Here is a 27593-nt window from a genome sequence, read left to right as displayed (position 1 = left end):
AACCATGATCAGAAATCAAAATCTGAAAGTATTGCACAGTAACTAAGGTTTATGCTAGGGAGAGTGGAGGGCAAAAGGAAGAGGGGCCGACCAAGGGCAAGACGGATGGATGACGTTCTAGAGGTGACGGACTCGTCCCTGGGGGAGCTGGGGGTGTTGCCGACCGACAGGAAGCTCTGGCGTGGGCTGGTCCATGAAGTCACGAAGAGTCGGAAGCAACTGAACGAATAAACAACAAACTAAGGTTTGTCATGATAACGGAACCAAAAAAACATTTATACCTGCTTCTTTGCTCCTTAGGCAATAGTTTGGAATTCAGAAGAGAAAGGAATCAAAATAGACTAACAATGTTAAATCGTTATTTCCTTCTGTACTTTTGTAAGTTTGGACCCAGTTTAGAATTTGAATACTGGTTAATATAAGATATAGTTCCAATAGAAGAAAGTATCTGTAGCTCAGGGTTGAACTATGGAATCCTTGGTGCTCTCTGGGTGCTGTCTGAGCTTGGTTGTTTGCTTGCACATGTTTCATTGCCTGACTAGGTAACATCATCAGTGCTAGTGAGTGTGGGGTTTGCTGCCTGTTTATATACAGCAGCTTGCCCTGCCAGTGTTGGTAGGGCTGTGGCTTCCTCCTTGGTAGTTCCTTGATTAGACTGTTGTTTTCTGCTTGATTGTTTGTCTGGTGTCAACCCCTGCTTATCTGGGTGTTGGCTGCTGGAGAGAATGTGTTCAGGTCTTTTTGCTTCCTTCTTAGCTTTCTTAGTGTCTCTTTTGAATGGTATGTAAATGTTGTTTACCCCTACGTGTCTGTTGATGGCTGCTTGGTCTGAGTGCCAGGCTTCCAGGAATTCTCTGGCGTTTTTGGATTTAGCTTGGTCTAGGATCCTCACAGTTTCCCAGCTGAAACTGCGGTTGAGTCTGTCCATGTGTTGTTAGATTAAGGAGTTTTCATTGTGTCTTCTGACTGCTAGTTGGTGTTCACGGATACACTCTGCTCGTCTTCTGCCTGTGTGCCCTACATAGTGGCTGTCACACTGTATGTTGTAGATGACTCCTGTTTTTTCTTCCTGGGCTACTTAAGAAGTTTTGGAGGACTTTCGGTGGTTTGTGTACCATGGTGGTGCTGTGTGGTTTGTAAATAGTCTGTTGGTTGTTTCTGAGACGTTTTTGAAGTATGGTAGTTTTATCCTTTTCATAGCTTGTGCTGGTTGTGCTGTGCTGGGTTGAGTGGTCAGGCACTTTTTGATACAGTTGTGTGGGTATCCATTTAGTTGGAAGATGTTGTATTGGTGGTCTGTTTCCTTTTTCTGGTGTTCTGGGTTGCTGCAGTGCATTTGTAGGGGATTGAAAAATGTTCTTACACAGCTCCTCTTGTGGGAGGTTGGGAGATATACAAGATAGGGCGTTGTGAGATATCTTAGTTGACCTAAACATCCCACTACAGTTTACTGTGCCTTCAAAAAAAATTGAAGGGACATGATTCATATGGGTTAGGGTACAGATGTGGATTTTTTACTGTTAAAATGGTTTAGTATAAACAGTTGGGAGACAGGAGCAAACAGTGACAGGATCTGCCATCAGGTTATTGGATGCCAAATACCAAAGCTTACCATGTTTTGGATAGCTCTGCCTCGTATTAATTTCTGCAGTGTAATTGTAGCCAATTCTCTCTCTTCATCTATCTGCAAAAGACAACAAAAGCATTTGTCCTAACTGCTTTCTCATAAGGAATAAGTGTCATTAGATTATCTCCAAATGCTTGGGAAAGATGGCAAAAGGTTAGGGCAACTATTTTCGAACACTGTGCCCTGTCTGACTCTGGGTAAATTAGTTGGTACACTTCATTAAGAGATTTGTTCACTGTTTCTGGCGACAGTATGGGTGCCCATTTTAATACACTGATTCTTACTGCTGTAAGATATGGAGAGAAGGAATTAGTGTGCCCAAATGAAGGTGGGAAATACAAACAATAATGGCACAAAGAAAAGTAATAAAATTAAGAGTAATAAATTAAAGAAGCAGGACAGGAGGAGTTGTGAGCCAGACAACTTCCAGATGCTCTAGTAAGTCAAAACAAGGTTCTAGTAAGCCACGCTGTTTGCTGATTTGCTGCCCCTTCCCTAACTGCACTCCTACTTGGCTCAATGTCTGTTCTGCCTCAATGCTCCAGTTAAATCACAAGGCCAGACATGCTGGGTGCAGCAAACAGCTCACCAGCCAGGGACAGCTGGCTCCCTGGTGTGCTAGTAGAAGAGGGCTGGCAGACAGGCAGGATGGCTTGAAAAGAGACCCTCACCAGTAGAGAAGCAAGGTGCCCTCAGCAAAAAAACTGGCTGTAATAGGGAGTAAAATGATGTGTAAGGAAGCTGAAGGCTGACCTGTCTAAGCAAAGATATGACTCCATAGCTGTGCAAACATATCGCCACCTCTCCATTTCTACACCCTTAATTGTTGGTAAAACGATGACAGCAGCTATCTTGTGATAAGCTAGTGACTCACTGTGGAGTCCTTCTGGTAAACAAAGGATGGAGCCTGGAATCCTTTTGGCAAATGAAGCCTTTAACCACTGTTTTTGCAATTTTAGTTTTATAGGATCTCTTTCTAAATACAGCTTTTCCTTATCCATTCAATACTCTCTGGTGCTTGATCTACATAGACACAATTCCTATACATGTTCTTATTTTTCCCATGTTGAATGTGAATGAACAGACTAAACCTTGACATTGGACTAATCCATAATTCTACTCTTCATAGCTTATCGCGTCCTAAGGAAGATGGCAAACCTGATTGCTTCAGTACATCCTTTTGGTTAAGATAATAATTAAAAGATCTGGTTTCTCAGTGCTCATTGTGCTAAAGAATCTCTTTATTCTTCCTCTCTCTTCAGTCTACGGGGGAGAAAGAAAAAGCATATTTTTCCATTTCTTCTTTTCCTGTTTGGAAAGTATTACTGATTTCCTGAAGTAAAAGCTTGGTTTTGCTTTCTTTTATTTGCAAAATTCCCAAAGGAAAGAACAAAAAAGCCCTTAGTGTTCCAGTAAGTCAGAGGAGAACAGAGCAACTTTTCCCTGGTCCCTGCTTCTTTCTCCAAAATAAACCAAGCCAGCTTCCATCACACAAGTGAGCAAACAAGGGCAAGTAATTCATTTTCATTTTTTTCCTGAGTGATCCAGAAATAAATAACTTTTTTTGTTATGTCCTTGTTCTTACATTTCTCCCATGAACCCATCATCTACAAATGCCACTTCTTCTTTTTCTTAAACTTGCTGTATCTACTTGTCTCTATATATTTCCTGATCATTGCTGTCCAAGATTTTTGTGTAGCCTTTAGGCTGTTAACTGCTTAAGATCCCTCTTAGTTGTAAGTATTGACTAATAACTGATTATCTGATTGCTTTGTAAGTCATTAGCCTTGCATATTTTAAAATAAATTCTACTGATTGCTTATTAATTATAGTTTTGTTATGGACTTCAGAAATACATAAGTCTGTTGAATAAACCATAGGGTGTGGTCCCAACAGAATTAACCCAGTTTGTTACTGAACAGAAATGTTGATAAGTGAGTTGCAGGCTTTTCTATCACCAATAAATATACTATGTAAGACTGCAGTGGTGAAGAACTATCAGAGCAGTGGGAAGCACTGGAGGACAGAGAAGAAGGTTCACTCAGATCCAATTATGAAGAGCTCTTGTTAAACAAAAGACTCCATAAGGAGTGAGATAACCTCCTGTTTGGGCTTTAATTTGGATTTGGTTGCTGAAATTACCCCAAACTATTAGCCTATTAGTGACTGCTAACAATAAAAATGGTGAGCTTAATATTATCTGTGGGAACTACATGTTAGAATTAAAATTAAAGGAGAATCAGAAATAAGAAGTATAGCAATAAGTGATCTGGGTGGGGGAAATCCAGAGATTGGGAAGAAAAAGAGGCAGCAATAAAAAAGCGTAAATATAACAAGGTAGATTTCATTCAGAAGCCCACTGATTTTGGCATTATAAAATCTGTAACTCTTGGTGGGCTAGGACTCCCCTTTGAACCAAGGGGACCAAGGACTAAGCCAGCTTTTTTGGTTTGAGCATCCTCTCTATGGCATGAGAAATGCCTACTCTCCAGCTTCCTTCCTCCTACTTACTGCTGCCATCTTTTCAGGTTGTGACCTTTGTTTGCCTTTAATCTTTCATGTACTGCTGGCCCCCTATTGCTTCACCTTTGCCATTTGTCTTTAATTCTTCCTTGTCAGTCTGATTTTATGCCTGATTGAAACTTGCTGATGATATCATCTACCTGCATCCTTCTGCTCTAATAGCTTCCAACTAGAAATGTTTTAGAACTACGCCAAGCTCTTACAAACAATTAAAACTACACCTACTAGTGAAGCTATTTCCAATTCCGGAGTGGGAGGGTGACCAACAACCTTTGATAACTTCTGAAGGAAACGTAGTGGCTTGCGTGGCTCCTTAATGCGATATTTCCTGTCTTGCAGTATCTGGAAAAGTAGTATGGTATCAAAAAGTAGCCCATGGCTAATTGCCCCCTACATTAAAAAAAGCTTAATAAGCTCAGAACACCATCACATCACATCACATCACATCACATCACATCACATCACATCACATCACATCACATCACATCACATCACATCTCAATTTCCATTTTCTTATTTACCATGCACTTTGTTCATACATTTTATTGCAGTTATAGAAAACATTTAACATTTCTGATCCTTGAAATTTCCTTCATTGTTACAATCTAATAAAAAGGAATTTGGAGAGGGGAGAGAGAAAGTGGGGAAAATAAGATAATACTTAATTCTTTCTCTTTTTTAAGCACCATATGAAACAGAAATGAAAATGGAGTGAAAGCAGGAGACAATATAACTCTGAAAACTAGCAATAAATAACAATTCAGCATTTTTTGAGTCTGTACTTTTTCTTGCCTACAACTCAAGTCACATTTCCAAAACCAAATAGACCACAGTTATCACAGATGCCATGCACCAAAAGTTGAAATGGCCTCACATGAAGTAAAATACCTGGTAAACCTGTGCCAATTCCATCTCTAGTCTAGCAGACCGTTTAGTGAATCCATCTTTTGTGGTTAAGCGTTTGGGTTTTGGAGCTTCAGTTCTGGGCTGTGTAACAGAATCAGGAAGAAATGCTTCTAGTTCAAGTAATCCTAGGAAAAACAGAAGGTGAACAGTGGGAGTAGAAGGTAGGTTTTAATGTTGATATAAGAGAACTAATCTCTTTTGTCCAAGGTGGCCCTTTCACAAATGGAGTTTCCTCATCCATAAGAGAATATCTATTGGTTTCAGTGGAGAGAAAACATCCCTTCCAAAAGGAACCCAACTAATGCATAGAATGCATATTAATCTGACTTCCCACATTGGCAGCTTGGTGTAGGACCCAGTGGTTCTGAATGAATGAATGTGTTTGAAGATTTCCTTAAGATGACTCACCTTTGTAAGTGTTGAGAAAGGGATTTTTCACTATGTAACGATCTGCATGATTATCTGGAAAGTAACCAATTCTTGATAAAGGAGCATAAGGCTGTGATTCATATTCAGTGTAGTCCTTAATTACATTTCTTCTCTCCAGTTTTCCCTCCACATTTTTTCCCTTGGCTATTAGCCTTCTGATTGCTGTAAAGGAATTGCAGATAAAATTATACCAGTTTTTAAATACATCAGTTGACCTGTTCATATTCTTGAAGACTGGGATTTGGCTATTGCTATTTCCATTTGTTCAGAATGGCATACTGAAAGATCTTGTTGCATTTTTGTTAGTAGCCACAGTTTTCAGAGCATGAATGTGGAGAATATAAACAGGCAATTACAAATAGTGTCAACTGTAATGGTTACTGTTCATGAATTACCATAAAGATGTTATGTTGTGTTGCACCAATTCTCTGAAGCTTGAATCATCTCATGATGGCCAAAGGGTAGCCTGACAGCTTTAACCAATTATTGTCCTTTCAGACTTTTAGGGGTTAGCAATATTATCTATGCTAGACATCTATACTGGAAGTTTTAGACTAATTTGGTTCTGAGTTGGCAGAAGAAGCTGGCTCTGAAGATGGACATTCTACCATGTACCTAGTGTTATACTATTTAGTTGAAGAATAGTCTCAGAAACAAACAAACAAAATGTCTCTGACATGCAGCATTTGTAGATTTTAAGATTTTCTGACTTTTTGCCAGTGAAAAAAGATCTTGGCATCCACAATCATATTTCTATAAGTTCAAAATTATGATCAGGAATTAGGAATTATTTTGTGGATACTAATCAGGGATTGTTTTGTGGATACTGGGCATCTATGCATCTTTTCAGACAGAAATTAAGGGATTCAGCTAATTGCTGAAGATGTTGTGTTCAACATTCAACATTGTGATGTCATCTTGGATCCTTTATGAAGAGGAACCTCATTTTGTTTTGGAAGGTTCATTGGTTTTGTAGGTGCTCAGGCTCTTTTCAACTATACAGTAATGCTATGAAGACTAACAAAAGGACAAAGGAATATGCTTGCAAACAAGGCTCTTATTACCAGAGATGGAAGCAGCCTGTTCTCTGTCAATTATTCAGTGATGTGATTTTTTTTCTCTTTCTGTATCTGAGCAAGCTTTTGAACAAGCTAAGAGTCTCATCTCTCTTGAGAGTATGTTTACTATATAGTATTTTTCCTCCATACCTTTTATGTGTTCATGCTGGATCCTTTTCACTTTCTTTTCTTTTTCTCGCATGAGATTAAACCAGTGTGTATCTAAGCAACTGACATTTAATTCATTGCGCTTCTCTTCCCGTTTCATCAACAAGGCCTTTAGAAGCTTTAATCTCACTTCTTGCAGTCTTTAAAAAAGCAAATATATGTCCATTTGTTATAAATATATTTTATACCCCTTTTCTGTAAAAAAGTATACCCAGAGTTCTTTATGTAGAAGATATAAAGTTGATTCTCAAGAGGAATTAACTTTATTTGAAAGTGTACTAATGAAATAGTGTAAGCAATCAATAAAGATAGCTCCTTTCATAATTAAGAAGTTGTAGCATACTTACATGCATTAGGCCTGTGCTAAACTGCTTTGATTCTGATTTTGGAGAGAACTGCCAAAAGGATACATAGAAACAAGGCTTTCCACAAACAAGTATCAAGGCAGGCAGATTTGCTTGGTTGCTTTGCTTCAGTGGAAATGTCTTCTGTACAGATTATCATGAAAAGCCAGCAAGGTGGTTTTAACACACCCCAGTGGCTCTACTCTGGTGCTTAGAAGTGAGGCACTGCTTTACTTTGCACAGCCATATCAAAGACTCCAAGTGAAATGCCCTCCAAGGGTTCACACAGGACTAATGTGAACAAAACTGCCACTTGCTTGTACCAGCTGCATTCTTGTTACAACTACAGGGGTATGCTCCATATTTCATTCCATGTCATATGAATGTTTGAATCAAACCCTTCTTATAATCACCTGCATAGCCTATGACCTACCAATCCACATACAATCCATTGACTATGAAGAGCCTGTCACTGGCTATGACCTTACAGAAGGATTATCTCTTGTTATCTCTGTTTATACAGGACAACCTCTTTCTAAAGCACCTTCACGGCAAAAACACTTTGAAAGCTTGCTCTGCTTAATGAAAGGTATACAGAGTCCCCTTTGTGGGGGGAGATGGGCGGTGACAGAAATCTGAAAAATAAATAAATAAATAAATAAATAAATAAATAAATAGATAGATAGATAGATAGATAGATAGATAAATAGATAGATAGATAGATAGATAGATAGATAGATAAATAAATAAATTTCATGTAGATCGTATTTTAGATGGCTACAACAAATGGCCAGAGTACTGTAGTACACCAACCATGATTGCCAAAAACTTTAAAAACTGGTTTTCTGGGACTGCAGAACCCAAGGGCATATCATTAAATGCCTGACAGGATAATGCATAATAGGTAGACTGCATATAGATTGATGTGAATCTCTCTTATGCTAAGGGTCTAATCCTATGAATTTTTATATTACAGCATAATATACAATCTCAGCAGTGAATAGTGTATTTGAAAAAGAGGACCTTCCATGATCATTACTGGTTTTGACTCATACTAGCTAACACATTAATTTTTAGGCCTACAAATACAGTATAAAGACTACCAAGCTGATTTCTGTTTCCAGCAGCCAAGAGAAATACCAGAGCCAGTGTGGTGCAGTGGTCAAGGCACCGGGCTAGAAACCAGGAGACCAGGAGTTCTTGTCCCACCTTAGGCACAAAGCCAGCTGGCGGACCTTGGGCCAGTCACTCCCTCTCAGCCCTAGGAAGGAGGCAAGGGCAAACCACTTTTGAAAAGCCTTGCCAAGAAAGCTGCAGGGACCTGTCCAGGGAGTTGCCAAGAAACAAAAACTGACTCAGAGGCACGCCCACACCCGCCCAGCCAACAGAAATAGTAACTTCACATAGATTGAAAACCATGTGGATTTTAGTTGCTGAAATTTGTATTTAAAAATTGGAGCTGAAAAAAAGCAAAGGCTTGTGTGCCTCCAAACACTGTTAGAGAATGCTCTTGTTGTAAGGTGACACCATATTCTACCACAATGCATTGATAACATGTAAACTGCATTACCCATTGCTTATTGCATTTAAGAACGCAACTGTATATGGAGAGCTCATAACCAGCCAAAATTTCCTTTCTTCCTTTTGTTTAGCTTGAAGAATTTTAAGAAACTCAGAAGCTTACACATATTATAAAATCTTCACTGATATAATCAAGTATTGTCTTATAGATATTTTATTTTGATTATATATTAGTGTTTCAGTTTAGTGGAATATAGCCGAGGAACCACAAGCGGCCATCAGAAACCCAAGAAATCAGATGTACAGTATGCTGAGCATGTACATGAGTTGAACTGAGTGAAGTGCTGGGGCAAAGAAGTATTCAGATAGCACACAGTTTTCCCTCTGGATGCTACTTGTCCCATTACCAGGTCTGCAGATTCCAAAGGACCAGAGTAAGAACATAGGTAGATAAAAACTGCCTACTCTTCTATTTCTTCCTCCCGGAAGGCCCACTCTTTTCTTTCCATTTCCTCCATCATTTTCCTCCGTTTTGCAATGTGCGCAGCATCATTCAGTGGTGGAAGGGTGGCCTCCCAGGCACGTTTCTCTCGGGCTCGTTCAATTACCTCCACTTCTGCCTGAGTTGCTGGAAGGCCATGACCTTGAAAGAACAGGAAACAAACAACAAGTAGAAGGCCCAGAACACAATATTTTGAGGTGTACGAATAAAAGCATTATTTTAAATTCTAGTGTAATGCAAAATTCTATTAAAGCTGAAGTTACCCCTTGAAAAATAAATAATCAGAAGGGGCCATTTTAGGTCATCGTATCTAATCCCTTCCTCAGTGCAAGCATCCAAAGTAAAGCATCCACCCATTTATTATAATTAATTTGGTAAGTCATTCCCCTGTCAAACACTTCTTATTGTTAGTAAGTTTTTCATAATATTAAACTGGAATCTGCCTTCCTATAACACAAAATCATTATGTTATGCCCTACTCATATTTGAAAAGTGCTATCATATCCCTCCTCCAGTGATCTTTCTTAAAATTAAATAAACCCAGTTCTTTAGACTCTCTTGGTAAGTTTTACTCTGCTGATCACTCTTGTTAGACCTCTTTTTGTTTTCTAAATCTTGACCTGCTTCTAATATGCATCTTTTTGGGTATTTGAAAGGTGTCATCATATCCACCTCAGTCATATTTTCTCAACACTAAACCCACCTAGCTCCTTCAATCTTTCTTCATTGGACTTAGTTTTCTGGCCTTTGATTGAGATTATTGCCCTGATCCATTTTTTTCCTGAATTGTTCTTAAAGTGTAAAGAAACAAAATTTTCTAAAATTGTTCTTAAAATGCCCAGAACTGGAAACATTATTTGGATGATTGCTTGAAATCACATCATACCGCTGACTTAATATTTAGCTGGAGAACAACTACAATTCTAAGAACTTTTTCATACATATCATTACCAAGCAACTTATACCTCTGCATTTTTTTGTTCCATGTGGTAACTTTGTCTACTTCTCGCTAACCAATTACATTTTGGATTTTGTTTTTTCTTCTAACATAAAAGGCATACCATCTATCTTAGTGTCACCTGCAGATTTGGTAACATTTTCATCATCTCTTCATCCAAGCTACTTTTAATAAGGTATAACAATTTTGTCGCGGAGCTCTGCACTTGGCTGGACTGAAAAAAAAGAGCTTGGCAGTAGATTCACCAGTTGGGCTCCAGTAAAGAGTTGCTGCAAGCCCTTTAATAGTAGCTGAGCCTACTTTTATGACTCTGGAGAGCTGCAGCAGATTCCACTTTTGTGATGGTACTCAGTCTTTTTCAAGATCTCAATCACTATATAGAATTTTTTCTATAGATTACATGGGCAAATCAGATTTTCCATAGATTACAAGGGCAAGTCGGATAATCTGGAAATTAAGTGTACTGGAGGAGAAAAGCAATTTTTTTACCCAGTTGACCATTCAACTCTAGATATGAGTAGTACAGACTGCAGAAGGGGAATTACATTTCATTGCTGCTTCACTTTGCTCTATGGAGAATTTCTACAGAGGAGTTGCACACAACAGTAATACTGTTTACAATAATATTTTAATAACATGATTAAGTGAAATAAGATCCCCTAATTTCTTTATCCTATCCTTGCCTTCTTTTTGGAGATGCCATTTGGGTATGGTCCTCAGGCAGAAAAAGCCATACTTCCTTATTTTAGAATTAATCTGAAATTTACAAACAGGGACTATCCAGGATAGCTAAAATCTGTAACACTCTTCTACTGTTAGAGCTGAACCAGATGGAGAGTGGAGATTATTGCAGTTTAATTTTCTTCTATTTCCTGCTTGTAAATCAGAACGCAGTGAATGGAATATCAAATCGTCAGCAGTTGTTAAGTCTCTAGATAGTTGCATCACAATTGGGAGGGCACTACAGTTTCATATTCCCTTAGATTTCATCAGGAAGCAGCATAATTGCCTGAAATAGGAACTTGCAGCACGTGTACAGTATGCAATGTCCCCTCTCCCCAAGAGCTTTCACTAAAAAATTTCACAGGACTGGGATGGTACAATAGCATTTCACTCTTCACTCATCAGCTTGGGCAGTAAAACTGACTGAAAAAGAAGTTTTGTCAGGAGACAAGTGGTGCCTCTTTCTCCAAATTCTCAAACAGAGCAACTGGCCCCACTACTCACCACTAGTAAGAGATTTAGAATGAAGGTCAGTCCCATGGCTCCTTCATGGAAAATTTGTTTGTTTATTAGTTTATTTATTCAATTTATATAGCCACCCATCTCACATTCATGACACTGGGTGGCTTACAATTAAAACATAAATAGTACCAAAAAAAATAAAACAGCCATACAAAGAATACAAACATTAAAAACAATTAAAACAATTAAAAGCTATATGGTACAATCACTGGGAGAACACAGCCATTCAAGAACCTACAGCTATTTTATGGACTCCACACCACTCTCTGATCCCTAGGTCAGATGGCAAAGCCATCTGGAAGGCAGGCAAGGTCAGGGCAAGCCTGATCCTGGGGGAATGATGTTTCATAGGGTGGGTGCAGCAGCAGCAAAGGAACCTCCTCCTGGGTCCCACCGGATGACACTCTCTAGTGGATGGAACCTACAACAAGCCTCTTTTGCTGGACCTGATGGGATGGGTAGATGTCACTGGGGAGAGGTGGTCCCTCACATAACCCTGCCCCCATGCCATGTAGGGCTTTAAAGGTTATTATCAGCACCTTGAATTGGACCCAGAAGCAAACTGGTAATCAATGCAGCTTGCGGAGCAGAGGTATAACATGCGCAGATCTAGGTGTGCATATAACTGCCCGCGCCACTGCATTTTGCACTAACTGAAGCTTCCAAATACTCTTCAAGGGCAGCCCCATATAGAGTGCATTACAATAATCCATACGGGAGGTCATCAGGGCATGAGTGACTGAGCGTAGAGCTTCCTGATCCAAAAATGGCGAAGCTGTGCAAAGGCCCTCTTAGCCACGACTGCCAGCAGGTGTTGTGAGTCCAGAAGGACCCCAGGTTGCGCACCAGGTCTATTTGGGGACATGCAACACCAAAGATGGTAAATTCCTAGATCCAGGTGGTCCCAAAACCCAAAGCCACTCAGTCTTGTCAGGGTTGAGCCAAAGCCTGTTGTTCCCCATCCAAACCCCTACAGCCTTCAGGCACTGAGACAGGATGTTGGCAGCATCGCTTACTTCACCAGGGGCGGAGATATATAGCTGGGTATCATCAACATACTGACGATACCTCACCCCATGGCTATGAATGACAGCACCCAGTGGCTTCATGTAGATGTTAAAAAGGAGCAGAGAGAGTACCAAACCCTGTGGCACTCTACAATTTAGGGGTGAAGGGCGGGACCTCTCACCCCCAATCAATACTGACTGAAACTGGCCACTGAGGAAGGAAAAGAACCAGCTCAATACAGTGTTGCCCACTCCCAACCCCCACAGCCAGCCCAAAAGGATACCATGGTGGTTGATTTCAAAAGCTGCTGAGAGGTCAAGGATGGACACACTACTCCCATCCTGCTCTTGCCAAAAGTCATCAAAAAGCATGACCAATGCTATCTCAGTCCCACCCATACTCAGGCCTGAAACCTGAAAGGAGTCCAGACAATATGCTTCATCCAGGATCCTCTGAAGCTGTTGTGCAACCACCTTCTCAAAAATTGTCCAGAACGGTTGGGTCCAATGGTGGCTTCTTGAGGAGAGGGTGGACCAATGCCTCTTTAGGGGGTGCTGGCATCATCCCCTCTCTCAAAGAAAAATACCACTGCAGAAACCCAACAACATGCCTCCCTGGAAGCTTCTGCCAACCAGGAAGGACATGGATCTAATCAGCAGGTGGCCGAGATCATAGTCATAAGGACCGTATCTGCTTCCTCAGGCCCAACAGGTTCAAAGCTCTCCCAGATAAAATGGTAGGACTGTGCTCCAGGCACCTCCAAAGAACCTGCACCAAGGCTGCGTCCAGCTGGGAACGAATCTGAGTGATTTTGTCCAAGAGATGCTCTGCAAACTCCTCAATGCGGCCCTGAAGATTTATCCCAGAGTCCCCTCTACCCAAGAGGGCTCTGGTCACCCTAAACAGGGCCACTGGTTGGCTATCTGCAGACACCAAAAGGCCAGAGAAGTACTGACGCTTCACTGCCCCTACTGCCACAAGGCAGGCTTTAATAGTGGCTCTTACCCATGTTCAGTCAAGTTCATTCTTCGTTCTCTGCCAGCAGTGCTCTAGGCATCTCTTAATCCACTTCTCCTCCCTCAACTCTTCTGTATACCACAGAGAGTGACAGGATCCCCAAAAAGGAGAGAGGCTGCATGGGCACGATCCAATGCAAGGCCTCAGTCACCCTCCTATTCCAGGCGACAACCAGCATCTCAGGCGGACTATGCAGCAGGTCCTCAGGAATAACCCCGAGCTCCCTTTGAAACCCCCCAGGGTCTATCAGTCCCTGGGGCAGACTGTTTGAATGGGTCCTGCCTCCCTGTGGTGGGGGAAAATTCCATGGTTATCAGGGTGTGACCTGACCATGACATGGGAGCTACAGAGGGCTCCCTCAATTCCAGCGCACATTGCCCCTACTCAACAAGAAAACTAGATCAGGTGTGTGACCACTGTCCTGCGTTGGGCCCTGGATGATGTGGGATAGGCCCATGGCTGTTATGGTGGCCATGAACTCCTGAGCCATGTTGGACTCCACTCCCAAGGAAGGCTGATTTAAGTCTCCCAGAATCATAAGCCTGGGGAACTCCACTGCCAACTCAGAAATGGAGTTAAGGTGCTCAGGCAGGGAGGCAGCTACACTGGTACGACAGCAATAGTTCCAACTGATTCCTAGAGCCCAACTTAATGAACAGGGTCTCCCATCCAGTAAGCTGTGGAGAAGCGCCCCTGAAAGCCGTAAGGGACTCCTGTATGACAATTGCCACTCCCCCAGCCCTGCCTGGGTCCTTGGTTGATGCCACATCTGAAACCCAGCTGGACACATTTCTGAAAGGGGTACCCTCCCTTCTGGGCAGAGCCAGGTTTCAATAATACATGCCAGGTCAGCTTTCTCTTCTGTGATCAAGTTGAAGATGAGGGTGGCCTTATTGCAAGCCAACCTGGCATTCAGCAGCAACACCCAAAAGCCTGGGCCTCCAAGGACCTGCTGACCAGGTATTGGGGTAGGGTTCAGGGGGCTGGAGCATGAAATCGGAACCAAGCACTGAAAGCGTGTTCCCTGAGAGCGGCCTGCCCCTGCCTCCCACCATCCCTCCCCATACCCGTCACCACTGGAATATTTTGACCTGCCCCAACCCCCCTGAGATCTCACCACCTGTTGACCCTTACCCTCCAGCACTCAAGACAGGGGATCCCCACATCATCATACTCTAACTACCATACCAAGGGAGGGATGAATGAAGCCGGGGGCGCTTCAGCCTTTGCTGTGAGCGCCACAAGGAATCCAACAAACTGCTTCCCTCTCCCTTCAACAAACAACAATCCACAGAGCCCACCCCACCAAGCCTCTCTCACTGGCAGGTCAGGCGAGCTCACTACCCATCCAAACGCCATTTCCCCCCACTACCCCTCACCTGGCTCTCACCCAGAGGAAGGGCAGCCACCCTTATACAAGGACAGGTATCAAGGACAACTGCTAAATAGTCACCACACTGTCCTTTTCCTATGTAGCTGGGGAAGGAAGACAAGATCTCTCCCAAACATTCATAGAGGGATCCACATCAACACTGAGGCAACAAGGTCTCTGCTGTTGCTAGCCCCCTACCAAATGGCAGCCAAAAAACACACAAACAGAGGCCTCCTGTCATCCAAAATATTAAGTCTGAATCAAACCCCTCCTTCTCAGGGTGCTGCATCGTCGCAAGTCCTTGGCATCGTGTGCCGAAGTGTTGGGCTCCCACTCTCAATAACAGTCCATAGGAGACAAGGCAAGAACGGGTGCCCAGCACAGCTCTCTCTTTCTGCAGCCAACAGCCCAAGCAGGAGTCCAAGCTGTGCCAGTTTGTAAACAAATTGTGTGGTTTGAATCTCCTCCACCAAAAAAGCCCAGCATAGGTCAGGCAGGCTCCAACATCAGCTGTCTCTGCAAACCCTCTCTCTCATAACTCCAACCACTTCTCAGACTTCTGGGGAAGATGGCGGACTGAAGACGGCTCCGCAAAAAGTGGAGCTGATGTTTGCGGCCATGAACAGGGAGCCGATGAATAGATCAGCTCCTTCGATCCTCTCTGGACAAAGAGAGGACATGAGATCCCCCAAGCTGTTCTCCTTATGGCTGTGCTGCTTGAGGAGACTGCAAGACAGCGGTCTCTGGAGGGTGGGAGAATTGGGAGATGAGGGAATTCACCATATTGCTCCAGCTGCAAACAGAGCCTTTTTAAAGGACTCTAAGTTTGCACTTCCTTTGCTAACCACCTTCAGAAATTTCCTATTACTACTCCAAAGAAGTTAGACACCTTCAAAGTGACAAGACTGCAAACACCGGGTGAGTGCCTTCACTCCTTAATATAAGGAAATGAAGATGTATCTTTATAATATTTAAGAATTTAAAATAAACAGCAAAAAGCAAAACAAGGTTTTGGCTATAGAAAGTTTTAAATGGATTAAGGGCTCAGAAAACATTGGAATATTGGATTTTGAATATTAAGACTATGAAATTAATTTTAAAGAATAAATGCATTTTTGTGGGAAAGAAAAATTGTTTTTGATATTGGAGATGTAACAAGACAAGTAACTTACTGTATAATGGCATTCAGAGAGATCTTTGAGGAACTGCACCAGGAACTGCACTGGGACTTTGAATCAATTATATCAGCTACATTGTGTTTTCTTGGGAACAGTTTGTTCCCAGAATAAGATGTTACAGAAAAAGATATGCAACAAAATCTGAGAACAACATGCATAAGAATTTGGATAAGACTTTGTCATCAGATATAAAGAAAAGATTGTATGAGGCTTTAAAAATTAAAAAGGAAAGAAAAATGACAATCCCAGAGAACAATTGGAACAATTTCTTTTTGCTGGACTTAAAAAAGGGGCTGTATAAAGTACTGAAATTTTTTTTAAAAAAGGATCAACAACCATCTGAATGGATTAAAGAGCAAGATTGTTTTGTCTAAAAAGAAGGAATATAAAGTCAGTTTATCTGACCAGGGCTAAAATGGGATTAATGGTGGAAAAGATGCTGATGCTAGGGAAAGTGGAAGGCAAAAGGAAGAGGGGCCGACCAAGGGCAAGATGGATGGATGACATTCTAGAGGTGACGGACTCGTCCCTGGGGGAGCTGGGGGTGGCGACGACTGACAGGACGCTCTGGCGTGGCCTGGTCCATGAAGTCACAGAGTCGGAAGTGACTGGACAAATAAACAACAACAAAATGGGTATGTTGCTATTTTGGGTAGTTCTTTTTGGATTTTCTGATATCTGGACTGGAAAAATGTTATGTATTGGATTTGCTTACATTTAACATGGTGTTTAAGCTTTTTCCCCTACAGTTACTTTATGTATCCTAATTTGACAGCATTTAAATTGGCTCTGTATCTGTCTTTATACTTAAAGTAAGGAGGTTTTGTGAACTTGTTCTTTTTAAAGGAGAAATTATCGCTCTTATGTTAAATTTTAGTTTTTTGTTTATATTAGGATACCAGGATTACTTTATATTTGCTAAATGTGGATTATTTTATAATTAAGAGCTGAGATGTAGAATGTTTATTTGAATGGGATATGTTGCTATTTGGGGTGTTTTTCTTTGGAATTGTTGGCATCTGGAATGGAAAAATATGTATTGGGTTTGCTTACAGTTAACACAGTGTTTAGGCTTTTCCCCCTACAGTTACTCTAGAAGGAAGGAAGGAGAAATGGTTCTTCTTTGTCATGTTAAATTTTAGTTTTTTGTTTACACTAGGATACCGGGACCACTTTATGCCTTTTACGTGTGGTTTTGCTTACAACTAAGAGTTGGGATGTGGAATGTTCAGTTTTATATATATTAATTAATATTATTGTTTTAGGGCTCTGTTTGAATTTTTTGCTGACACCTGGATTGGAGAAGACATTACTTGTTGGATTTGCCTATAGTTAAAGAGATAAGTAAGGGGATGAAGAGTTTTACAGTATATTTGTTAATTAAGAGGAGACAAAGAGATTATGAAATTTTTTATACTTCTTGTGATGAGGGTAGGAAGTTGCTTTCTTAGGGTTTGGGGTTTTTTTTTTGCTTTTTTGCACTTTTTTTTTCTTTTGTTTGTATTATCTTTCACTGTTGTAACTAAAACTTTTAATAAAACATTATTATTAAAAAAATAACTCCAACCCCCATTAACATATGAAAACAATTACCAAAAAGTGAGCCCGTATTACCATTCATCCATGTTCTTTGCCATCTTAAAAAAAAAGTTGCTAACCACCTTAAAGGGTTTAAGGTTAGGTGCAAAACACAAACACAAGCTGGGGGAACCAGACAGTCTCTACCCTTAAGACGACTAAGTGTATGCATTGATGAGGAGACTTAATTGTAGAACAGAGTTTCATATATCAGATGACAGCATGCACAATTTTGGTAAGAAAAATTGATCTTGTGTGTGTACATGTACACACAGACAAAATAAAAAATCACAGATCACCTGGGCACAGGTTTGTGAGACTCCACAACAGATCAGCTATGCAAGCCTTTGGGAGCTATGCTTTTCTTCTGTCTTAGCCAGCTGTCCATTCAGACCGATGGATCAGCAGCAGAGACTACTTTTATTTCTGCATCAGGGGCCAAGTTCTGGTAAAGACGGCCAAGACTCCCTCATCATATATACTGCAGAAATGGAGTAGGACGTGATCCTTCTTAAAATCTCTACTGCTTCCATAATTTTTCTAAAATTTTACTACTCAGCTAGTAAATGGTCAATGAAAGGAGAATGATTGGAGGGATGGGAAACAGGCAAATAGGGATGGAGCTCATAACACAAATTAAATCAGTGAACTTTGTAAGCAGCCTGGCACTACTGGAAAAGTCTTAAGTGCTCTGGTAATAAATAATTGAAGCTGCTTCTTCTTTGGAAGCCAAAGATATGAAAGGTCATGTCACATGGGAACTGAACAATGTTACAGAAAAAACTGTACCTTGTGTCCCTCATATACTCATTGGTTCTTAAACTTACCCCAAGTCAGCGTGGCAAGAGTTAACAATTCAGGTATTGAACCCGAAGGTACTATGTATTCAGGGCTATAGGGATCTGTCTGAGCTTCACCATCCCGATAATCTGTCTGTGTTTCCACAGTTCGTGAAATGAGATAGGCTGGTTTGTCCCGGGATTTTGCTTGATGAGCCTGCACCTCTGGCCTAAAAGGCAAAGAACCAAGCAATGACTTTAAAAAGTCCTCACATGTTTACAGTAAGATTTCAATTATATCACGTTATAATATGCTCTTTTATTATTGTTCCACAATGTTACCAAGGAGTTCAAAATGATGACATCCCACCTTTCCTAAACCTTCTTAATTCTATTATTTCCTGATACAAATTACTTTTCCTCATTATTTTGCTGTGCCTGGATTCTGTCATTAACCTCATCCCACTACACACACACACACACACACACACTCATATGCCAAATTCTCCCTACCCTCTACAAATTGCTTTAGTGTATCAGTATGGCTTTTGTCAAAAGTAGGTTATGTAAGACAAATCTAATCTACTTTGACAAGGTTTAGTGGACAAGGAGTAGGCTGGGGATATACCTCAATTTCAGCAAAGTTCTTGATAAGGTTAACACTCTCATTGACAAGCTGTTAAAGAGTGGTTTGGAAGGGACTACAGTAAGGTGGGTTCACAACTGGCTGGGTGACCACACTCAGAGTCGACACTGATGATTCTGTTATGTTGGAGAGCAGGAGCTACTAGATTTTGCAAGGATCACTCTTAGGGTGAGTATTATTCAATGTTCAATATTTTTATTAATGTCCTGGATAACAGGGTTGATGAACTGTTTATTTAATTTGTGGAAAACATGAAATGACAAAAATGAGATTGCAGCCTAATCTGGAATAGTTAGAAGACTGGGCTGAAGGGACCAAAATCTTCTTCTTCAACATGGAGAAGACTTTGTATGTGGTCACTGACAACAAGCAGAACATGAACCAACAGTGTAAGATGGCTGCTAGAAGGGCTAACACACTTTTGGGCTACTTAGAAGCAGCACTGCATCAAAGATGCATGAAGTCCTTATTCTTTGCTCTGCCTTGTGTACCATATTTCCAAAAAGATACTGACAAATTAGAACAGTCCAGAGGAAAACAAAGATGATTTAGAGTCTTGAAGACATGCCTTATGAAGACAAGTTGAAGAACTTGGGATGTTCAGTTGGGATAAAAGAAGAGCGAGGGGAGACATGATATCAGTGTTTAGACATGATATCACTGATATAGGGCAAGGACATAGGGAAGATGGTCAGAACCTATTTTCAATGCCATAGAAACCTGAACAAGTAGTGGTGGACACAAAATGTAGCTACCTAGATTACATTTAAATATAAGGAAAAACATCCTTATCCACAACAGTGAAACAATCTATCAATGGAAGTTGTAGGTTCTCCGACTGGAGTGCGGGGAGGCGCTAAGAAGCTAGAGAGAGTTGCACAGAGTTGGACGTGGTGCTAGTGTGGTTTCTTCCAACCTCCTGATTCTATAATTCAGTGAAGATAAAAATTGTTAACAGGTAAAAGGCAGAATTACCCAGCTCTTATTTTGGTTCAGCCTTCCCTCTAAAAGAGGATACCTGTTCCATCTCACAACTGTGAAGAGCAGATTGAAGGGACAGGACTGAAACTTCAGAATGCTAGAAAAATGGTCAGGAGGTACCAATTTATTCAGAATGAGTTTAAATCCTCAGGGAATTGCAGTCTGCTGTATTCAAGTAATAGAGATGTACAAAACATTTCAAGGTTGAAATATTCAAACTCTGAAGCACTCTATTCTAATTTCAGAATAAGGTTTCCCTTGACATTAAGTCCAGTTGTGTCCGACTCTAGGGGGTGGTGCTCATCTCCGTTTCAAAGCCGAAGAGCCGGCGTTTGTCCGTAGACACTTCTGTGGTCATGTAGCCGGCATGACTACATGGAACGCCGTTACCTGCCCGCCGAAGCGGCACCTATTAATCTACTCACATTTGCATGTTTTCGAACTGCTAGGTTGGCAGGAGCTGGGACTAGCAACGGGAGCTCACCCCATCATGCAGATTCGAACCGCCGACCTTCCGATCGGCAAGCTCAGCAGCTCAGTGGTTTAACCCGCAGCGCCACCGCGTCCCTATAATTTCAGAATAGGTTGTTCTAATTTTACTGGAAACATTCTGACAGCATTCTGATCATACTGGCAATATCCCAAGCTCAAAACAGGCTGTTCTGACATTCATTTTGCACCCGGAAAGGCCTATTTGAGGCTAGAATACTTATAGTATGCTCGTAACAGTATCATAATATTGCCACTTATTCTGGGGCTCAGAGTTCTGTTGAATTGCAATAGCTCCAGTAAATAAAATACTAATACCTCCAGAATGGTTGGAACAGAATGTTTTAACCAAGAACATGCATGCATACCTCTTTTAAGGAAACTTCTGATGGTTCGATTTGAACTATTATGTATTATATTTAAGAAATATATATTATATTTAGGAAATCCTGGAGGACAGCTAAAGCGTCAGACAACCAAATGCCTCTACCTTAAAAATGGGGGGAAAGGAAGAATAAGGGAATTACAACCTAGGATATCTAACTTTAATACTTGGGTGATTCTCTCAATTGACTGAACTTACCCCTATTTTGACAAATAGAAGAAAGTATAGATGGATCATCTAGATTTCCTCTGAGTACTTGTGGTAAGATAAATGTGATTAAGATGAATTTAACTGACTTTGCATTACATTTAGAAAGATCCCTTTTTTACTCCATTACATGTGTTTGGCATGTGATGAACATCAGCTATAGAAATTCTGATAATGATTCTGAACAGATATGTGTGAAGCAGAAAGATCACAATTAAAAATAATGAATGCTGGTTAGTAATATTTCTTTGTTGGGTGAGTTGCTTTACAATGGTTGCAGGCCAATTCCAGAGACTTTGGGGTGAAACTGATTTTCTAGATAATTTCAATGCAATTTTAATTTACTTTGGCACTGAACAGACTCACTGGCCTAAACAGCCCCTTCCTCCAGCTCTATGATTTTAAAAACCACATTGGTCATCCTGTTGAATCTCTTGGACCTGTCAGCTGCTTTTGATACCATTATCATCACACCGGTTGGGAAATCGGGAAAAAAACCCATTATCGTTGTTCTACTGCTATTTCACCAGCCATTTCTATCAGGTTATAACTATGAAACTATAGCTTTGTTTCAGGGCAGTTGCAGTCATGTGAAAAAGTAAGTATACCCCATGTAAAGTTTTTTTCTTATTTAACATATGTGAACATATCAGTATTTTATCTTCATTCAAACACTATACTCTATAAAGACAAAAGTGATGTAATTGAACAAAAAAACCCCTATGACAAATTGCAATCATTTAACAAAAAAATAACAGATACGCCTTTTCCTTCTGTGGAAAAAGTAAGTACATCCTTGGCTCTAATATCTGATATTGCTACCTTAGGCAGAACAACCTCAAGCAGGGATTTCTTATAACCGTCCCAGTCTGATGTTGACTGGGAGGAATTTTTTCCTACTCCTTCATGCAGATTTTTTTCAGTTGTGTGAAGTTTGAGAGGTTTCTTGCATACATAGCCCATTTCAAATCACCCCACAGCATCTTGATGGTATCAGATCCAGGCTTTGAGTTGGCCATTTCAGAACCCTCCATTTCTTTTCTTTTTTTCCCAGCCATTCCTTGGTGGGTTTACTGGAATGTTTAGAGTTATTATGTTGCAAGGTCCACTTTCAGTTGAGATTCAATCTTCTGACAGGTGGTCTTACATTATCCTCAAGCACCCTGTGGTGCAATGAATCCATAGTGGATTCTATGATGAGCTGCCCAGGCTCTGGTGCAACAAAGCAGCCCCAAACCATAACATTTCCATCACCATGCTTTGCAATTGACACCAGGTTCTTCTGGTGAAATTCTGTCTTTGGTTTTCACATGTCTTCTGGTACTGTGGCCAAATTATCTTTGCTCATCTGTCGAGAGCATATTGCTCCAGAAGTCCTGGTCTTGGCCTAGGTGTTCATGAGCAAACTTTAGTCTTGCCCTGCTGTTCTTTCTGGACAGCAAAGGTTTCCTCCTGGCACACCTCCCATGTAGATCTAACTTGTGCAGCTTCTTTCTAATGGTAGACTCATGCTTTTTGATATCAATAGCGGCAAGAACTGCATGTAGGTCATGTGATGAAATTCTGGGGTACCTAGAGACTTCTGTCAGCATCTCGTATTCTACTCTCAGGCTGAACTTGCTGGGATGGCCTGGCCTGAGCCAGTTGGCAGTTGTCTGAAATTTTCTCCACTTATGGATGATCTTCCAGACAGTGGAATGATTGATGTCCAATTGTTTGGCAATCTTTTAAAATCCCTTCCCAGATTCACAGGTATCTCTAACCTTGTTTCTGAAGGCCTCAGAGAGCTCTTTCAATCTCGGCATGGTGAATCCACATCCTTCAACAGCGAAGAGCAAATCAAACTAAATGTCTGAGGTTTCAATAAGACAGGTTCCTCCCAGATCCTCTCTAATGATGTTCTAATCATTTGCACCTGATCTGATATACCTGATACTAATTTTAGGCATTTGAAGTAGTGATAAATTTAAGGGTATACTTAACTTTTTCACATGTGAAATTTGCATTTATGTTTATTTAAATTACACAGTGGACTACAAAATGTAAATGGTGCATGATATTTGTTATATTATATCTCCTTTATCTATCAATGTTGTTGAAATGAAGATCAAATATCTGTATGTTGAAATTAGTTCAAAAAGTCAAAAATTTCACTGTGGTGCACTTACTTTTCACAGGACTGTACATTACAGATTCCCTGGGGTTTAGCTTTATCCCAGGTATTAACATCTACACAAAACCTTTAGGGAAGAACATTATGTCTGCAATTTGAAAAAAAAATCTGTCTAAATATGAGCATGATACCCATGTGGAAGGAATGTCATAAAGATCAATACAATTCTACTTTTTTCCATCTCCCACCCAGGACATAAAGACATATAAATACATGGTGCAGTTCAGAGGAGCATCCGAGGGATTGGGAGGTCTGTGTGTGCCTCCCTATGCTTAACAGTCTTTTGTCTTAGACTATTTCTGTGCTTTTCAATTTTGCTTTGTTATTAGAAAGACTAATTTCTTGATATATGAAATAACTTCATTATTTCAGTGAGCAAACATTAGCGCTAATACTGGTTTATTACTTACTTTGGCATTGCATAAACAATATTCGCTGGAATTGACTTATGAAATGGGATGAAAGGTCTAAAAATAAAAACAAAATTAAGAATAAGCCAATGAAACAAACAGAATATTACTTCACTTAATAACCTCCAGGGCTCTTATGTTCACCAGCAATTATATATTACTTAGCTGACTACTTTTCAATAACTAACTAGTTTTAACCTGACTGTGGATATTTTAATTCTTCTTTTATATATACTGTAAGCTGCTGAGAGTCGCTTCACTGAGTCTGGGTAAAAGTTTGCTTAATAAATAAATAAGTAATAACTAGCCTCCTTCAGCTTTTACAGAATTACATTTTCTCATTCTCACATTTCATTTCAAACGTATGTTACTACGTTTTTATGGATACATATAACCCATTCTGCAAAATTTCTGACTTATTTTTGACAGGTTTCAAAGAGCAAAGTATTTTTAACAGTTGAAAAACTATTTATTAAAATAATAAAAACATTTAGTATTGTCCCTTGCAATAGACATGGGCATCTTATAAACTATACCATGTCAGATTTAATTGTAACTAAGGCATCTGATTAAGACACTCCTGAAGCTATAAATACCTTTTTTTGGGGGGGGGGTTATTTGGAATTATGAAAGAATCTTCATTTCCAAAGAATCTTAATTTGGCAATAGCTATTAAGTTGGTCATTGAAATCTTAGTTTTGCTTGCTCCTCACCGTTCAAAATACTTCCAGCGATTCCTTCCACTAACTTCAGGATCTTCGTATTCAATTCTTGGCACCTGAAGTGAAGGTTGAGTTCTATAAAGAAAAATGATATATACAAATTATTAGTGAATCTGACATTTTGGAGAGGTATGACATTCTAAATTCTTATGAAGCTTGTTTTAAAAAGTTAGCAGGGCTTCAACGGATAACTAAAAAGTGAGAAGGGTGAAGCTTTTTCAAACTGTATTTCTTATGTACTGAGACCTCCTGTAGGTGGGCCACATTTACTCAGCTTTCCTCAACTGCTCCTGCTGTTCATGCTTCAATAGTTGCTCATTCCCAGAGACTGTATTTCTGAGAGCGGGTCTGAACTACAGACTTCATGGTTGTAACATCTTGCCTAATCTTTGAATTTTCCCCTGCTTTCTATTCTTTCTGACTTACAGTAACCAAATATTGGAAAGGACAACAACAGTAAAGCAAAAAATTAAGAACATCTGGAGTTCCTGTAGATTCCTTATTAGCTTTGGTTCAGGCCAAACAGCTGGTGCTGCAAAGATTGGGCAACATCAAATAGTCTGAAGTCAGTTCACTCTCTCAGAGCCCCAGAAACATGCCAGATACGAATTGTAAAGTATTTGTACAGCTCACCACTTACTCCTCTAACAGGAGAACAGTATTTTCAGGGATAACATCTTTCCCTCTGTACTATTATCTGGAAGATTCCCCTAGCTCAGCACACTTGCCCTTGTGACTCCAGAGAAATTGAGACAATTCAACTTGTGCACTGCAACGACACAACACAAATTCCACCCTTTTATCTAATTATGTGGGAGATGGAGCTTGCATTGTGATGTTATTTTCAAAAAATCTTATTGCCGTTGCCTCTATGGATAATGATGCAAAAATTTAACAGAACTGCACAGTGGGAGAAACAGTTCAGAAATGGGCCAAATCGCCTTACGGCAACAAACACTTCAGGAAAAAAAACCCCTAAAGCATACCTAAAGGAGAGGCAGTTGGATAATCCCCCTTTCTCCCTTCTGGTCACGTGATACAGAGAAGGGCATATGCAGGCAGCTTTGTACTTCCCAGTCCATATAAACATTCAACGTTAGGCAAAAGCAGAAACACTCACAGGTATACACATTTGTTAGTCACACGGAAGAAAATACAGATGCCTACTAGGCTCACTGCTGTAAAGGTGTTGAAAAGAACTCTGGAAGCCACGTTCTACACACTTTCTCCAATTTGCTGAAATAGTTTACCCAACTATTTCAGAAAATTAGGGAAAGTGTGCAGAGCATGCTTACCCAATAAAGAATTTTAGACAACTTGAGCATTAACAGATCCTTATGTATAATTCTTGTTTCTCTTAGTAAAGGATTTGTTTCCTTTTTTATTGTTTACCTTAAACAGTAATCTTTCTGCACTGAGAACAGGTGTATAACTGTTTTGATTCAAGTACAACCCCCCTAAATATTAGATCTCCAAATCTAATCTAGTACCAATGGTTGGAAGTAACAATTAATGTCATTCACTCATTTCAGTTGATTTGCTTGCTGTTCTCTTTCCTCCCTAAGTTGGTGTTTGCAACAGTCATTTGCACTCTAGTTACCTTTAGCTTTAATCATTTTTTATTAAATAATTTTATTAAGTTTACAACAAAAATAAAAACTACAGAAAAACAAAAAAACTACAAAAAGAAAAAGAAACTAAAAAAGTGTGAAGCGCACACACACACACACAAAGAATTTTAGAGATTACATACAAAGGTGACTTCCAACTTTCAACAGCAAAAATATACAGCAATTTCCATAATCAAACCCTTACTCTTTATCAAACCAAGATCACATTATTTCTATACATCCTTCCATTGACATATGCAAATCACTAACACAATTGCTCCTTCCCCTTATATAAAAAAGAGTATGTTTGTGTATGTGTGTGTGTGTGTGTATTTCTAAATCAACTTCCCTCCCCCTTGAAAACATCCATTTAATTATTTCCTTCCTACCACTATTCTATATATTTCTGTTCACTATAATAAAAATCAAATTATAAAACACGTAAGTTGTCTACTTTATAATTAATAGTACTACAACAGACTTAACCCTATTAAATTTAAAAGCTGAATATTATGTCTTATCAATACTTTTTAAATCATGCCAATCAAAAATCCTGTAAATCTTAGTCCAAATCATTAAAAAAATAAAATCATAATAACCTCATTATCAATCCAGTTACACATTCTTAATTTTTTTTACCCTTCCTCGAAATATACCAGGGCATTTACATATCTCCCTATTACACATAAGGCATTTTTTTTTTTTTACATAAGGCATTTTTTTTTTTTTAACAGTATCTGTTAATCATGGAAATGCTGGATGGCATTACAACAGCTTGTTTTCCATGGAGCCAAATTTCTTGAGTGTCTAAAAACTGGACATGCTATTAAAATCTTACGCAACATAGTACAGAGTGTACTTCATAAAATTTTGATAACCTAGTAACAGCCCTTCCGCACAATAAGTTACTCTGCCACTCTGTCAATCCAAAATGTATATATCAACCACATGGTGCAGTCTACAATTGATTCTTAACCCATAGTTAAGATGTTACTGTTTCATTTCTTCTGACACCGGAAAAAAAATTCTTTTCAATTATTGTTATAAGTTGGTGTGTTGTGTTCTAGATGGTGAACAGTTTGCACGCAAGCATTCCATAAATGTTTTAACATCATTCTAACACTTTCAATTTCACAATCATATATTTGGGAAACCTGGAAATTACAATTGTGCACAGATGCCAATGGATCATAATGGCTATTCTGTCATGAAGTTCTTTATGTGCATCTGAGCAATTTTGTTGCATCCATTTGTTTAAAAAAATCTGCACTTGCTGCTGTTTGATACACTCTGAATCCTTGATTTCATCATGTTTGTAATGCTTGGTCCTGAGCTGCAAAATTAAACCCTCAGTCGTGGATTTGTATTTGCTTGCTTTGACATCCTTGTCTCTATCTTTTATTACTAAAAATGTTGTACCAGTTGTCATCAATTCTTCTTTCTAATATTTCATTAAAATGAGTAGCCAGTCTTTCATGGAGAGTTGTAAGACGTTTAAGCCAGAATTCATATACTTCATCTCTCCTGCTGTACTCCAGTTCTTAAACTTGTTTGATTGCTTTTTTATAATTTCTGATGTCATGACTGTATTATCTACTTTGACTGAGCCAATGTCCTCAATCTCTTTGGGTGACTATATAAATATACCTACTATAAATTTAAATATAAATTTCCTTATTAGTTTCCCTAGAAGCGAATGCATGTGTTGAGACATCAGGGAGTTCCTTTGTTTTGGATCAATTAAGATCTAAGCTTCA

The 27593-nt window shown here is 39.7% G+C and overlaps 1 protein-coding gene across 1 annotated transcript in view; it reads right to left on the bottom strand.

Annotated features, from left to right (window-relative positions):
* CFAP91 (cilia and flagella associated protein 91) overlaps positions 1 to 27593 on the bottom strand; it is a 60708-nt gene that overhangs the window by 18799 nt on the left and 14316 nt on the right. The window contains exons 4-12 of the mRNA XM_063294592.1: positions 24218 to 24301; positions 23505 to 23561; positions 18262 to 18443; positions 9042 to 9219; positions 6694 to 6851; positions 5465 to 5647; positions 5039 to 5181; positions 4376 to 4492; positions 1613 to 1684 (exon numbers count right to left, since the gene is read on the bottom strand). Coding sequence (XP_063150662.1) covers positions 1613 to 1684; positions 4376 to 4492; positions 5039 to 5181; positions 5465 to 5647; positions 6694 to 6851; positions 9042 to 9219; positions 18262 to 18443; positions 23505 to 23561; positions 24218 to 24301 — 1174 coding nt within the window. The remainder of the gene's footprint in view (positions 1 to 1612; positions 1685 to 4375; positions 4493 to 5038; positions 5182 to 5464; positions 5648 to 6693; positions 6852 to 9041; positions 9220 to 18261; positions 18444 to 23504; positions 23562 to 24217; positions 24302 to 27593) is intronic.

Source organism: Candoia aspera, chromosome 2 (assembly GCF_035149785.1).
Source record: "Candoia aspera isolate rCanAsp1 chromosome 2, rCanAsp1.hap2, whole genome shotgun sequence".
In the NCBI taxonomy this organism is placed as follows: Eukaryota; Metazoa; Chordata; class Lepidosauria; order Squamata; family Boidae; genus Candoia; species Candoia aspera.
This window is presented reverse-complemented; position numbering and strand designations above follow the sequence as displayed.